At 38.8% G+C, this 16,624-nt stretch overlaps 1 protein-coding gene across 2 annotated transcripts; it reads right to left on the reverse strand.

The window, feature by feature from the left end:
- Positions 1–117: 117 nt before the first annotated feature.
- Positions 118–10,528, reverse strand: usp42 (ubiquitin specific peptidase 42). Of its 2 annotated transcripts, XM_053511016.1 has the most exons (20): positions 10,318–10,528; positions 9,034–9,190; positions 7,866–8,111; positions 7,546–7,755; positions 7,348–7,458; positions 7,149–7,248; positions 6,935–7,002; positions 6,710–6,780; positions 6,454–6,536; positions 6,194–6,305; positions 5,907–6,047; positions 5,696–5,802; positions 5,450–5,600; positions 4,740–5,360; positions 3,794–3,864; positions 2,757–3,680; positions 2,378–2,646; positions 2,125–2,289; positions 1,980–2,009; positions 118–1,842 (listed from the first exon to the last, which is right to left on the reverse strand). In XM_053511016.1, exons 3-19 carry the CDS (start codon positions 8,101–8,103, stop codon positions 1,981–1,983), a joined length of 3,471 nt encoding a protein of 1,156 aa, XP_053366991.1. In that variant the 5' UTR covers positions 8,104–8,111; positions 9,034–9,190; positions 10,318–10,528; the 3' UTR covers positions 118–1,842; position 1,980. The 2 variants fall into 2 exon arrangements, with proteins under 2 accessions (XP_053366991.1, XP_053366990.1); XM_053511015.1 differs by lacking the exon at positions 9,034–9,190.
- Between the last annotated feature and the right edge of the window lie 6,096 nt (positions 10,529–16,624).

A 16,624-nucleotide genomic window follows, 5' to 3' on the forward strand; every position in this document is an offset into this window, starting at 1 on the left:
AATGTCTAGTGTGTGACATTCAATAACTGATATCTAACATTTGAAAGAATTTTCCAAAATGCCACTATTAAATGTTTCACAGCAAAGACAGACAAAACTTTTTTTTTTTTAGGTTTTTATCCAAAAGGTGAGAATAGAGCTCACCCTGTACAAAGCCAAACACTCAACCAACCCTCACATACATGTCCATTCATTCCAACAAAAATCTGTAAACATACTGAGAAAATATTACAATTGTAGACATTAAGGCCTATTCCCTCTCGATTAATATAGAATGCACAACATAGATTTTTTTGACATGCTACAGTAAATGTAGGATTTGAATATAACCATTTTTACTTTTTTTTTTTTCTGTCAAAGAAGGGAAATATTTTAGAACATGGCCTACATTATGCTGAGTGGTTTTTCTAAAAGAAGTGTTGATACTGAACTCCTGATACAGGATTGCAAACAAATAACTGATAGTACAGTTGAACTTAAATTCACAGTATTTTTAAAAGGAAAATAAAGGTTAAAAACATACACACAAAATAATCCACAGCCATACATTATATAATGCAATGTATATTTTTGAAGGAAATTGTGAAAGTCGGTATAATGCCATTAGATGGATTCTGCAGATCTCAAGTTTAAAAGAAATTACAAAAAAAATGGGGAAGTAGGCAAGAAAATGTCAAGTGTGTCCAGGTTAACTGTGTATAAGTGCGCACAAAGCACTAAAAAAAAAATCTGTCCCGTTGAGATTTTAAACAGAAACGTGAAAACGGTGACATCATAGCTTGCAGCCGGGAAACAGTCTTTCCACTTTTATGCAGCATTTTAGTTCACTTTTTCATCATTCCCAGGTAGATGTCCTTAAAGGGAGAATGTGTATCATCTTCACAAGTGAGAAAGTCCTGAGTCTATGTCTGAGCAGCAATTGTGATGTTAAAGCTCCAGGCTTCTTATTCCGGTGTAAGTGTATATATATTAATTAATATTCTTTTTTTTGTACATTTTTCATTGAGATTTTTTTCAAAGTTCAGCTGTACAGCATGGTAAAAAAAATCCTTAATCCTAAAAAAATTTTTAAAGCATTTTTGTTGCAAGAAAAATACAGTATGTCTTCTCTGAATAAAGCACCTTTACAATGTCCAAATAGAAGAGACCAAGACTGGATTAACCCTTCACATGCAATGTTTCTTTCCACTCAAAATCTGAAACCTCTACTCAAAATTTGAAATGTACTTAGATTTGAACGTCTTCTCATGACCATTTTCAACACAAATTGTCACCTGACTGGAGTTGTTTATATGACAGCAGTTGGAGAAGAACTGGAGAAAGATTTTGACCTCATTCACGGTTCAGGTCAGACTTGCAGCGACAGATCTTTATGGCCTCGCTGATTCTTCTTGGTAAGTCGCTTTCTTCTCTCACTAGAACTTTTACATCCTTTGTGGAGAAGTTGTGGCCACTAGCTCTGTGATCGCAGAGGATGTTTCCCATCTGTGTGTTCCCGGAAACATGGCACCCAGAGTTAACTGTAAGACCAAGTACGTCAGAGAAATGGTGAGGACCTTGTGCGCCAGGTTCCTGGAATTTCAGCGATCATAAGAACACTCGAGACCTACAGGCCACGACTTCTCCACAGAGGATGTTCTAGTAAGAAAAGAATTCACCACTTCAAGCTCGGCCAGAACCGTAAGATCTTCCACCATTTCTTCTCCAACTATTGTCATATAACCAACTTTGATCAATGAATTTTAAATCTTAGATTTTGAGTAGAAAAAAAAAAAAAAAAAACATTCCATGTTACACCTTTACAATATTTAGAAAGTGTAGTTTTTCCTTGTCCTCCGATACCTTAAGGAGTAAAAGATAAAAAAAAAAACATAAGTATTTATAATTAAATGTAAAGTAACAAGATCTTAATTTATTCCTCCAATATTCAGACACTGCTAAATATTTATTTTATTATGATATTACGATCAATATCTCACCTTAGGTGTGGGGCAGGCCTCCAAAATTCACTGTTTTTCGTGGGAAAAACAAAGTGTTGCTTTAGTTTGTTTGTCTGACATTGTAAGAGTAAGTAAATTAAAAAACATGCAGTAATTCCCAAAGAACAACATGCAATTCACTTACATCTGTATGGCAGAGGGCCCGTCATGGCAGGTTCTCCTCCACATAAGACTATCTTCCTGCTGTTATTTGAAGAAGTATGGTTCAGGTCTCTATATTTGTCCTGTGCATCAATTTCTTTATGACAGAATCCTTGGACATATCCACTGTAATGGTTTATGCCATTATCTGTAGCATGTAAACAAGAGAGGTTCAGTATCTATGAAAATTCTACATCAAACCAAATAGTCATTACAAAAACACTTATTTTGCATACCTGACTGGCTACTGAGCTGGTGCTCAGTGCATGGCCGCTTGGCGTGGTGAGGAGAAACGCCTCGATCGGAGCTGCACTGACGCTTATGGCTCCTCCTCTCCTCGCCATTCCTGCCTTTGCAATCATGTTTGTCTGAGCTGAGGGTGGACCGCCTTTCTCTGTGATGTCTGTCATCCTCCTCGTCATGCCTCCTCTTCTTTTTTTTATTCTTTTTGTGTCGACTTGAGCTGCTGTCCCCATGCTTGTCAGACACTTCCCTTTCAGAACTCCTGCAGAATGTAGACGATATCAGTTACAGAAACTTAAAACTTATTTAAAATAGGGAAAGTTCTTTGTGTTGCAAAGCATAGAGAATAGAAGAAAAAAAACATTTATTTACCTGTGCTTATCTTTATTTTTCTTTTTAGATTTTTTGTATTTCTTCACCCTGCACTCTTCCGATGTGCTGTCTTCACCTGATAAACTGCGTTGTCTGGTGCCACGCCGGGGTGAGGGGCTGATGGAACGTGGCGATTGGGGTTTTGCTCTATTGCTGCTCTGCTCGCCATTGTAGGGCCACCTGTCACGACTGTCATCGCGTGTGCGGTGCCAGCCTGGCTCTTTATAATAGTTACTTGAAGAACGGTGTGAGGTCTGGTATCTCCGGTCATGTTCCCTCTCCCGCGGCCATTCCTCTCTGCCTCTTTTGTAGTGATGGTCACGCCGGTGGTACACATAGCTGTTCCAGTGTCGAGTTGGTGATTTATCTCTGTGGCGACTGCGGGAACGCTCCTTGCGTGGATAATGTTCCCTCTCTGGCCGGTGACCGTACCTAGAACGTTCTTTGCTCCTGGCATTGAACTCTCTGTAGTTCCGATGGTTCTTATAGTCTCTATCTCTGTCCTTTGTGGTAGTAGACCCATGTGCCTGTTTTAAATCTCGGTCATGCTCTTGGTGCTCATTTGATCTTTGTCTTTCCCAAGAGCTGGGTTTGTCTGACTGACGTATTTTTATGTCTTCTTTGCCGTTTGAGCCGTTCACGGTCTCCGCCTTCATCTTAGGTCCGTTTGGTAATGGGGGTTCGTCATTCACTTGCTTGGTGAGGCTGTGATTGCTCAGTGTGGACTCTGTCGTAGTCTTCACTTGACTCGATGCCTCTGTTAAGGTTGCCTGAATACCAGGTGTTGTTACTTCTGCTGGCTTAGCCAGTGTCTGGGTGTCTGCACCAGGTGTAGGTGTGGGAGCCGGGTGTGAAATGTGCTGAGTGAGTGAATTAGCTTGTTCTGTCGAGGCTGATGAGGAGAGGAGGCTCTCGGGCTTGGAGCTGGAAAAAGAAAATGAAACTTGCAATGGTTATTATTTTATTATGTAACATGCAAACGTAGAGTCGATGAAGATAAATAGATAAATAGTGCAGAGGAAAAGTTACTTTGATACCTTAATACACTCTGGGAGTCCAAACTGTTAGTGTCGCTTATGGAAGATTCAGAGTCGGTACTGTCTGATGCCTAAAAAAACAATGAAAAGATGTTAATAGCCAATAATGTATTTCACTGTAACAAATGTTTTATATATATATATATATATATATATATATATATATATATATATATATATTAAAAAAAACAGAGAAAGCACTATTATTTGTAAAATCAAAAACATGTGTACATTTAAAAACAATATATTATTTTCAATAGAACGGTAAACTATCAATGGCAAGCAGCCTAAAACCCCTTTCACGCAGCCTGTTCAAGGCGATGCTTTTGCACCTTTATTACACTTAAGCCCCAGTCACACAGCCGGTTTAGCGTAGTTAAGCAACTCATCAGTGGGAACTATGAAGGTTTAAAAACCATTAAAACAGCAGCAAACCATACATAAACGAAACAAGCACAACAGTCTGTTGTACATATTAACTGTATAATTACATTTTCTATTATAATAAATAATTCTAATTGCCATAATTACTTCTAAACAAACTTTGCTCCAACTACCCTGGATGTTGTGCTACTTGCCAATATATGAATAGTTTAGCAAACGGTGATGTTTCACCAATGCAAATGCAAAGATACAGTTTACATTTAAACATCATTGAAGAAATTTTTTTATATATATATATATATATATATATATATATATATATATATATATATATATATATATATACACACATATATACACACACTGACCACAAAAAAAAAGAAATATATATATATATATTATATATAAAAAAAAAATTTGTGGTCAGTATGGAGATGCATGAACTGCTACACAACAGAATCACAATAAATAATACACTGGACCGACTCCTCAATCTCTACTGATTAGCGATATTCTTTACAGATCTCTGTGTGAAAATGCCCAAACACAAGAAGTTTCATACCTTGTCAGAATGTGTGAATCCGTTGACTTTGTGATGGCCATTCAGGAGGCCATGCCCTGACCCATTCGCACCCGTGTGAGACTGTGACAAGCTGTTAGATCCATTTGTCTCAGGTGAGACAGAGCTAGAACTATGAGAAATTAGGCTGTGCGTGCCATTGTTACCACTGGTTGCCTTGGCAACACTATAAGTCTTAGCAGTACCATTGTCCAAGACTCTGCTCTCCTTGTCTGAGTCCTCAGATGATTCCTCATCATAGGGAACCAGAAGAGTTGCGCTGTGACATGAGGATGTGCCATTGACCTGCTTTTTGCACTGGAATTTTGAGGTAGAGGATGAGGACGAGGACTGTGGGTTAGAATAGCTGGCTGACGATGAGGAGACACCAGGGGTTGATGAGCACCGCACCACCTTTCCATAGCCAACAGTAAAGCTCATCTTGGGCCTCTTATGCGGCTCTGGGATGCCACTGGGGTGGACGGGTTGATGAGAAGTGGACGACGAGGAAGAGTAAGACAAACTGGAGGTGGATTTGTTCACTCCACTGATGTTGCTGCTGCTGGGCTTTGAGCCAATGTGATGCTCCTTTGAGGAACCGTTACCATTGATATACAAGTTTTTCTGCAAAATAAACAACAGTTTCTTAAGGGGGGGGGATCTGAAAGGTGGCATTTTATTGCTAATAAAAAGCTCTCTTGTTTAGGCTGTACCTTTAACACGTGAGAATGGAGCTGTGGATCGATTATTGACGAGGAGCTATACGAATGCCCATTTAGCTTCGGTATCACAGCTGGTCGAGGGGATGAATGACCTGGAGTAAAACCGTTCTGGTTTATTTCTCCATTTTTCAGGTCGGTAGACCTAAAAATAAATCAGAAGAGTTTTTACATAAGCAGGCTACATCATAGGCAAAATTAATTTCTATTTCTTTTTATGCATTAATGCCTTTAACATACCCTTGCTTGATGTAGAACAGAAGGTATGCTTGTTGGTTCAGCACAGATCGTATATCAGTGGGAGTCACTGATGAATCATTCATCTGATACCACTGGCCATTACTTGCCTGAAATAAAGCATCACGCATTTTCATATTACTGCATCTATCAGAAGGCTTTTTGTTTAGGCTTGATAAAATCTTGAACTTTAAAAATGTGTAGTAGGTCTAACCTTTACATAGCAGTAGTAGTGTCCAGCATAGCAGCTAAAGCCTGAGTGCACCAGCACAGCATATAGACCATAAATCTGTGGATCTCCGTGAGACTGAGACATGTAGGGTCGCAAGTCAAGATACTCTGTGTACTTCACATCCTGGGCAGAGGAGGATTGATAGAGTTTATGCTTTAGATTTAAATTTTACTTTATTGTAAAGTTTTCAATATTTCTTTCAGCGTTTGTACAATATGTCAAGATAAAGAATTTTCCTGGCTTCTTAAAATATTACAGGGGGAACCGACCTTGGAGATTTTGCCTCCGTTGAAGTTGGCAAAGCGCTTGAGAGAGATGGTTAGCACATTGGAGTTGCGGTGAATACTTAATCGTTTTGTGGCTTGAACCATTTCCTTACACCTACAGAAAGACGATAGATAAGACTAATGGTATACACTTTTTTTTTTAGCAGTAACTTGTTTTGAATATAATGTTTTTGTCCATAATATGGTCTGAGTGCTCACTGTTAACCAAAAAGGATGACTGAAATTTGTCAGGTAATACGTACGTGCCACACTTATAGGCATTCTCCCAATCCAACTGTTCAGGCTTAACAAACTGCTCGAGCGCCTTAGTAATGTTTGGGGCATTCTGCAAGACAGCACAAGTAAACATCACTTTAATGGAACAGCAGATCCTACGATGATCAAGTAATGAAGCAACTGTTTTCTAAATATACGGTCTATACAGGACAGAACATTTAGAGCAGGAGTAAACTCATGAGTAAGGGTATCAATATTTCTTTTTGCCACAATGAACATTACCTTGATGTCCAGTGCAATGTCCAAATAGGGATCAAATGTGTCTGATGCTGCCTTGCAGTTCAGACACTTCACTGTGGAAACAGAGATCTTTTAATTATTTGAAAAAAAATAAAAATAAATATAAAACAAATGTTAAAATCTAGAAGTTGCCACCACTGCTTAAAATAAAAAATGAAAAGAAAATAAGGCATGACAAGATAACTAATTGCACAATTTTCAACTCACCTCTGGACCTCAAATATCCTCCAAATATCTGATGGATCAAAGTCGTGGCCTGCGTTTGCCTGTCCAATCTGATAAAATGAAAATGTCGAACGTGATCAGATATTATAGAAATGTGTAAACATCACATGACAGCTGGCATTGGGGTTTATCAATCAACAAACAATCAAATAATACTAAATTGTTCAGCATGTTGATTTTATCATATTATACTCACTTATTGGACGGCAGACAGGACTTTTGCATAGCATCGACTGTATACCGCAAGAACTCGTGGGCATCCTCTTGATTCCCACACCGGAAATGCTTTGCAATCCCTAAATCGTATGGTAGCAAAAAACATTTAAAAAATTTATTCATTTTGATCCAAACAGTAACAGTATTTTATTTTCATTTATCAAGAGGTGTGTACTCACATTTAAGTTCATGCAACACGCCAAGGGGTTTAATAGCATTCCCCGAATTAGCGAACACCTGGATGATGTGATTCTGCATGGTACACAGCATGCAAAATCCGGGCTCATGACCTTTATGGGAAAATACAGCATTAATATAAATCAAAGTATGTCAAATATGTGCATCAAATGTATGCAGCAGAATGTGTTAAGACCCACATGTTTTGGAATGCTCTCGGGATAGCAGATAGTTGGCAAGAGGTGCAGTGTATGAAAGACACTGGAGAGCTGAATTCAGAAAACATGTGTTGCCCAGGTTCTGGAGACCTGCTCCAATACGATGGACTTGGGTCCATTTCAAGCAGATACGCTCTGATGGAAACAGGATCTTTTGGGGCACGTTGATACCATCGCCACAACTCATGGTCACTGCAGGAGAAATTATCAAGAATAAGGTTTAATAAATTAATAGGCTTTCTCTACATACAATAAAACAGACCTGAATAACCTTTACAGGTGAAGGAAACTGTGATTCTTGCCTTGCTCATTCGGCCTCTCAGCAGGAAGTGCCGTGTTGCCTCCATACACAGCAGCTTCGAGGCTGGGAGCCACACAGGTAGCCATGGTCCTGGAAAGCTCAGCTGTTGAAGAATCAACACTCCAGCTAGAATTGCCGTCTTCCACGCCTCCGGAAGAGACAGGAGTCAGGGAGCTGGAGCGGTTGCACTGCGCTGACTCAAAGTCAGATTTCTCTGAAGTGTTGTCAACTATAGTCATCGTTCATTCTGTAAAAGGCACAATTTATACAGCGCACGTTTACTCTTTTATAGCATTTTATGGTTTACACATCATGGTAAAATTCTTTTCATGCAACACGTTAATTATCATGAAGTCACAAACATGTATGTTTATAGATATATCTTATACATTATACATGATTCTGTCACTTTAATATCCAACTAAGCTGCTTGACATAATTCGTTTATCCATTCATTCACTTTTTATACCCCTTATCCTGTGTACAGGGTTGCGAGGGGCCTGAAACCTATCCCTGGAGACTTAAGGTACATATCCCAGCGTAACTGGGGTCAGAGCGCAGGGTAAGCCATGATACAGTGCCCCTGGAGCAGTTAGGGTTAAGTTTGAGTTTGCTCAAGGGCCCAACAGTGACAACCTGGTGGAGCTGGGGATCGAACCGCCGATCTTCCGATCAGTAACTCAGTGCCTTAGCCCTCTGAGCCACCACTGCCCCAATAATACCCGAATACTACCCGAAGGAAACTCACTAAGCACTAATGCAAACTCAATGCACACAGATCTAAGGCGGGAATCAAACCCTCGACCCTGGAGGTTCGAAGCCACAATGATAACCACTACGCCACCTAGACTCATGAATGCCATACACTCAGTATGGATACTATTAAGGTTGTTCTTCAACAACTAAAGACATGGAAAAACTGCCTTGTTCAAGTACATACTAGAAAGAAGACATTGTATCATTTAATCATTTAATTGGCGAATTCACTGAACAGGTCAAAAAAATAAATCCTATGTCAACTAAATGAACGTCAGGTAACATGGGAAACACACTTGTGTCTTCATTTCTTGCGGGGACAGGGGCAACGTTTTGGGAAATCACAGTTTTTGCCAATTTGCCAACAATTGGAATTGAAAGAAAGTGTTAAAGTAGTGTTTGTATTCACTGACCGTTCGTTTCCTGAGACCAGGGCTACGTGCATGTTTTGAGCGCGCGCTGCTGCTGCAGACAGACACCGTGTACTCTGCTACTGGAGCACCACGTGACTTGCAGGAAACGCAGAGGGAATGTCGACATTAGCGAAACCTTGCACTCCCAAACGTCCAGCTAGCATTAGGGGGGGAAAGATTAGGCCAGGACTTAAGAGATGATGTTGAATCCACCGTTTAACGTGTTTGTGATGTGCGGATTGTTAAGCCTTAGTTTTACACATCGCCGGCTAGTAGCGTTAGCCCTGGTGATGATGAACAGAGCCTCAGAGTGTTGCGAAGCTAACAGCACAGGACAGGTCTGTGTACAGTTTCGGTTTGCTGAGTGGGTACTTACAAACTAATTTGCCATGTTATCACGAAGACGCCGTGTGTGTGCGTGTGTGTGTACCCACACAGTAGTGTATAAAAGGTAGTGTGAGAAACGGAACCCTATCGCTACACCGCCGTCACCCGGTTACCAGCAGCTACGCTAGCCCCGGTGTTGTTTCCTGAGCGCTACAGGCAGGCCTCGAGTCGAATCAGTTCCCAATAAAAAACAACAAACATATCTAATCTAACTCTCTTCACAACGCAAGAGAGATAAATATAAATCCCTGGGTTATTGTATTGCGTCACAATTACCACCTCCCCGCGCGCGCGTATCTGCCCCGGGCTGGCATTGTGTACTGAACACCACGGTAACGGCGAAACACAAAAGTGGGACTATTACACAATCCCACACGCATATTAGCGCTGCCGTACTATTACTATTATTATAGTACTCAGTTTAAAATCAATACTGCTGTACTAAATAGGACGCCATCTACTGGTCTATTCTTTTTGACACCGACGGTATTATCATCATCATGCCGCCTTGGACTGGACGTGTGGTATAGCACGAGACAACTGCGCCGCAACAACCCGATCGAACGACGACAACCACAACTACCCAGGACCATGTGCGGATAAATAGTAGCGGATATACAACATATTAGACCGGCGTTGTTGTTGTTTTTTAAGTTATACGCGAGGAAGCTGGCGGACACAGAATAGGAGGGGCTCGAGATTTAAAATTCGCCGGTGCGCTTTAACCCAGAAACATTAGCCTCTTTGCTAGCGTACTCTCCGCACCGACATCAGAAACTCACCGCAGCAACCGTCCCATTTTCAGGCTACCTCCAGGCACGGTAAAGAGCTATACAGCGCCTACGCTGCTCCCAAAAACATCTGCGTGTAATATTAAATCCAAAGAATGAAACATACCTGTGATTTTATTAATAATTATCTAGTTATGTTCGTCCATTATAATATCCATAGAGCGTCCGGCGGTGAACAATGACGTAGTTTCCCCACTGCTACATCCGGGTAACAGGCAGCAGGTTTCAACCAACCAGCACCGGGCCTGCCGTGTGCGTCTACGCGCCTATCCGCCAAAATGTCCGACACTGTGTTTTACTACACATAGGCTGATTGTTTTTGTCGTTTTAAAACGTTAAAAAAAATAGACGCGTCTAATTTCTAGATGTGCTATTCCTTTTATGTACGTTTTAAAGCTGGAGGAGTGAGTTGTACTGGATAGCTCACATGCTTCATATGATACGTGTATGGAGAAAACGGTGAAGTGATACTTTTACCCAATTTCTGTATTTAAAAAAAACGTGGTCCTATCAAGGTTTTTAATAAAAACTTATCCAAGGAAAAACGAAATCTCGTCTGAACATGTAGCTTAGTGGTGCAGTATAAGCTGTGTAGAACAGAACTCCTGACTGTAATGCAGTTAAAAGACTATTTGTACATGTTTTTATATTCTGTAGACATTTAGCAGATCCCACCAATAAACATCAGGCTCACGTGCAATTATACTTTGTCTGCAATAATTATTCCTTTCTGTTTCTATACTTTTCACCAACAAAATGTCAAACCAGTTACATTATACTGAGGAAATTACAGTCTGTAAGCATGTATGTTTAGCATCTTAGCATGTATGTTTGAACCTTCTGACTCTTAAGGAGACAGTTGTCATTGCTTTCCCTCCAAACTGCATATAATAATTTTCTATTAGATCATTCTAACTTTTATACTACTACATAATGGTATTTCTCACCGTAAAACTGTACTGTAGGTAACACTGCTATACTGTAGCTAGACTGCTAACTGTAAACTGTCAATAGCACATTGCTTATTTGCTTTGTTCAAGTGGGTCAGTAATGGATGCACTTCAGGAAATTATTTTAGCATGAACAGAAACTAAAATAGACTGCATACCACACAATTTTTGTAACTGATAATTTCTTGTTTCTCTACACTGCACCTGCTCATTCTCTATTAATGAACACATCAGACCATAATAGCCACTGTGGATTTAATTGAGATCACATACTCACATAAATGCTAAATAAATAGGTGTAATGAATAACAATTCTGACTCAAACATGTTTAATAGCAGTTAAAAATAAAAAACAAATAAAATATAAACATTTTAAGGCAAGGGTTAAAGAGTAAATTATATTAAAAAAACATTTGGTGAGTTTGGAAATTTGTTTTTATTTTGTAGTTATATATATTTTCCAATTAACACTGGACACTCTAGCATTTATAGAAAATGGTGCACAAAAGGTTACAGCAATATATAAATATGCATTATACTAGATACATCATGATGTTTAAAATAAAGACATACTAGAAAGTATAGAAAAATATTTGTCACTCAAAAAGGTGCATGTAATATTTATTTTGTACGAAACTAACAGAAGGTTAAGGAGCGGCTAGAGATTGGAAAGCCACAAAAGTATGCTAGAACAGTGGTTGCAGTGGTGCTTGATGTGCGGCTGGCTGGGAATGGACTTGGAAATGTACCAAGTGGCAGCACCTATGCCAGAAGATGATCATTGTCCAAGACCCATTTTTACAAGATTTCAAACATTTTTGAAATGTGAATGAGTAACAGTGGCAGTGAGAGAGAATTACTGTAGCAAGACATAATCTGTCAGGGCAGAAAAAGACCTTTTGCCCCAGATGTGACTGAGGAGGTAGCTGAAAGCTTAAGGAGTAGCAAAGAGGCCTGGGGGAAACTACATGTGATGGATGTTTGCTTAACATTGGCTTTACCTGTAGTCACTGTGGAAGGGTAACAGGAAGAGTTTTGATGATGAACACACATCATCACATATCAACTAGGAGCCCAGCCAACATTAGTCCGACCGCAACGTTGTGTCTGGCCAAATACAGCCGTGGTAGGATGGCATTAATTGGTAAAAAAAAATGTACCAATTAAGGCACTGATTGGGAAAAATAATTGAACGCAGAACATTTCCTAAAAATCCATTCAGATACATTGTCATACATACATGTCTACAGTTGTCTGGGGTTGCATGTATAGCTGTTACTTTGACTTGACATGTGCAAGATATACCCTTCAAGCAATGGCGGAATGGCCACCTGGAGCAGGGTCGGGCAGAGACGTTTAAAGGGGCGGGTGCTCAAAGTAAAAAAAAGATACAACAGGCTGGATAACAGCAACTCACATTCATGACGAATCTAATATGGAATTGCATCATACTGTATGACTGTCATCAGGTGGGGACAATGCAAAGCAAATGCAGTGTTTATTAAATGTTTAAACTGTAAAGATACAATAATTTTACTTCTGTAAAATCAGCCTTTTATCTAATTAGAAATATAACCTTATCATCTGTTACCTAATATATTTTCTTTAAAAACAGTGTTTTTTTAATATTATAAATATAATAATCCATAATTATGTGGTGATCCATATTAGATCGTTTTAGTAAAATAATAGCCCTCCAGAAAAGAAGGGAAAAGTCCTGTAACTTACTTTAAAACAAAACATGTTCCCTAAAACGGTGGACAGAGCTACAGACCCCCTTGTAACACCCTTACCCAGTTAGCTAGCAGTTAATGACCATCACTAATTGTGCAGTTCATAAAAGGACAGGTAATGTTTGTCCCGCTGTTGCACAAACAGCACGATCATTTATTTCAATTCATTTGTTGTTATAGACTATAGTGTGCGCTGTACACCCTATTTACTGTTTTGTTGCAGTCTGCACCTTTCAATTAATTTCCCTGCTTCTCCTCCAGCTCCGCGCCACCCAGCCTGTAGAAAATGCGCGTGCACTTTGCGAGATCGTACTCGGCTCGTAACGAGCGCGCTCCGGCCTCAAGGGCGACCATTGGTTAATGGCAGTCATGTGACTGATGCAAGCCAGATCCTTTTATTTAGCTGATTGAGATTAATATTTACATTTTATAGTTGAGGAGCAAAGACAGGGCTCCATACGCGCATACGCATAAAAAATATGTAAAAATAAAAAAAAAGTCCCAAGAAAATGGCACTTGAGGCACCCTGGAGGAAAGGGGCGGGTGCTCGACGTTTCTTACCGTGCCTTCTCGATCCCCGCTTGGATACGTTTGAACTATTGATCACCATGGTAACAGAGTACCTAATCAAAGGCGCATGCGCAACGAAACGACACCACGCACCAAAAAGCACACGAGAAAGACTTGAAACTCTTGCGATATTCTGCGTGGTGCGATAGAGTCAGAACGTTTACTGTATGTAAAGAATTGTACCAACTAACTAAGATAATAAACAATGTAGCCAACGCACCTAGATTAATCGAAAGTCTTTGTTAAAAGAAACGTTAATTACTTAAATGACGACTAAACTGTAGGCATCATTGCTATATAGCTAGACTTCTGTACCGCGGTGAAGTTAGTTTGATATTCAGACATTCGACAGACATTCGGAAGCGGTATTTTAGGGACCGTAGACAAATTTCTGTCCAAATAAAGTAAAAAGTAGTGCTTGTTACTTACCTGGCTACGTGCCCCAGTTATTCTAATTTATTATTAAACATACAAATGCCATGCATACTGCTTTAGTTTATTAATAACTGTTGAATTATTAGATAATATTAATTGGGAGAATTGTAAAATTAAAAAGCAAATATTATATATATTTTTTATTAAATCACTATTTCTTCAATAGCTTTTTGGTCGTGTGATCATGTGACCCCAAATTTGTACCAAAATACTCATTGAAGCCCCACACAAGGTACACCTGATTTTATCCCAAGATGTGTCTTCATTCATTTTTATTAGAATTTTTACTAAAAGGAAAAAAAAACGCTATTTCTTTAATAGCTTCTCGGTCATGTGACCTGGTGACCCCAAATTGGTACCGAAATAATTTAATCTGAGACCCCCAAAAGGTACACCTGATTTTCTCCCAAGATATCTCTTAATTTAATTATATATATATATTTTTTTTAAAGACTTTTTTTTATAGCGTTTAGGTCATGTGACCTGGTGACCCCACACTCACAAATCTCATTAGAGCCCCACACAATACAATTTTTTATCCTAAAATATGTCTTCATTAAATTTTACCTATTTCATTTAAATTCAGAGCAAATAGGAAAAGCATTAATGTAAATAACTATATCCCTAACATATTGTGAGTAGTGCATATTGGGATAGCACATGGTGTTCCATGTAGTGATGAGCAAGTACATTTTGTTGGTACTACTTTGGGGTCACATGACCTAGACACTATTGAAGAAATAGCGTTTTTTTTAAATAAAATTTTAAATAAAAATGAATGAAGACATATCTTGGGATAAAGTCAGGTGTACCTTTTGGGGGTCTCAAATCTGATTATTTTGGTACCAGTTTGGGGTCACCAGGTCATATGACCTAGAAGCTATTGAAGAAATAACATTTTTTTTAAATAAAAAATAAAATAAAAATGAATGAAGACATATTTTGGGATAAAATCAGGTGTACCTTGTGCTGGTCTCAGATCGGTTTGGGGTTACCAGGTCACATGACCTAGAAGCTATTGAAGAAATTGCATTTTATTAAAAAAAAAATTTAAATAAAAATGAATGAAGACATATCTTGGGATAAAATCAGGTGTACCTTGTGTGGATTAATTAGATTATTTTGGTACTACTTACTACTTACGACCAAAAAGCTATTAAAGAAATAGTGATTTAAAAAAAAAATTAATAATAATAATAATAATAATAAAAAAAAAAAATATATATATATATATATATATATACATACACACAAATTAAATCACAATACCTAATTAATCTATTAATTCAACAATTAATAATAAACTAAAGCAGTATGCATGGCATTTGTATGTTTAATAATAAATTAGAATAACTGGGGCACGTAGCCAGGTAAGTAACAAGCACTTACCTGCACTTTTCATTTGTACAGAAGTTTGTTGACGGTCCCTAAAATATTGTTTTGAATGTCTGAATATCAAACCAACTTCACCGCGGTGACTTACGTTAACGATCAATAGCAAATTAGCAGTTTGCTAATCACAGTTAACAGTCTATCTATATGGCAAACATCTCGTTTTGTGAAGGAGCAGACCTTTTCCATGTTTCTCTACAAACACGAATCATTGTAAATTATCAAATAAAACATTTGGTAACCGAAAACACTAAGTTAATACGAACAATTTAATAACCCATTTTCTTTACATTTCCTACCGTGCCATTTCCATCAGTTTCGGCAGCTATATTTTTATTTCAGTATGACATAAAAGTTGATGACGACGTTACCTACTGCCTACCGGTGGCAAAAACCGTCTGTATCCGGATTTTAGGCAGCGTTTGCAGAAGTTTCATTTCATCTGGCGAGGAACGCCTGTGACACGGTGACAGTATGACATAACAGTAGAACGAGAGAGATGCCTGTGACAGTCAGAGTTTGACAGTACGCATCACAGTAGGACGAGAGGAATGTCGGTGACAGTCAAGAGTATGACCTACCAGTACACATTACAGTAGGATGAGAGGAAAGCCTGTGATGCGTAGTTATCTCATACTCTGTGTCACAGGCATTCCTCACATCCTGCTGTGACACGTCTGTGTTTTGGTTTTATATATAAAGATCAGACCTTTCCCAAGCTTCTCTACAGACGATACTCATTGTAACGTATCTTGGAAAACATTTCGTAACTGTGAACACTAGCAGAACAAGAATATATATCTCACTTGTAATTGCTTTTGACCATATGCATCCCTTTATAGACACAATTTATCCCTTTTCAAATTTATATTTCCTAGCATAATAATACACCATGTTCCAAAGCTAAAGACTCAAACTGGTGTTATGACATCCCAGTCACCAGATTTAAATCTGAACATAACCTTCCAAAAAAGGTATTTTAATTTTGAACACGTCACGGTTGTTGGTGCGTGACACGGTTGTTTTCTGAAACTGCTGATCTACTGAAATTTTAACACATGAAAATCTCTAGGGTTTTACAGTGAAATGTATGAAAAAGAGAAAATACCCAGTAAGCGGCGTTTTTCGGGCAAAAATGTCTTGGTAAGGTCAGAGGCGAATCGCCAGACATTTCTAATCGCCAGACATTTCTAACATTTCATAAATCCAAGTTATGCTGAAGAGCATCTCTGAATGCACATGTCAACTACGGCACACCGGGTGCCACTCCTGTCAACTAAGAACAACACAATTGTACAATAGAAAATTGGAAAAATTTTGTCTGGTCTGATCA

Source organism: Clarias gariepinus, chromosome 14 (genome assembly GCF_024256425.1).
Source record: "Clarias gariepinus isolate MV-2021 ecotype Netherlands chromosome 14, CGAR_prim_01v2, whole genome shotgun sequence".
Taxonomy (NCBI): Eukaryota; Metazoa; Chordata; class Actinopteri; order Siluriformes; family Clariidae; genus Clarias; species Clarias gariepinus.

What these genes read in the sequence shown, in the direction of transcription:
- usp42 (XM_053511015.1), bottom strand. Translation starts at nt 8,103, where the DNA reads ATGACTATAGTTGACAACACTTCAGAGAAATCTGACTTTGAGTCAGCG. An exon ending in TGAGAGGCCGAATGAGCAAG is followed by an intron (nt 7,756 to 7,865) that starts GCAAGAATCACA and finishes TTTCTCCTGCAG; the next exon opens with TGACCATGAGTTGTGGCGAT. An exon ending in ACATTGCACTGGACATCAAG is followed by an intron (nt 6,537 to 6,709) that starts GTAATGTTCATT and finishes GCTGTCTTGCAG; the next exon opens with AATGCCCCAAACATTACTAA.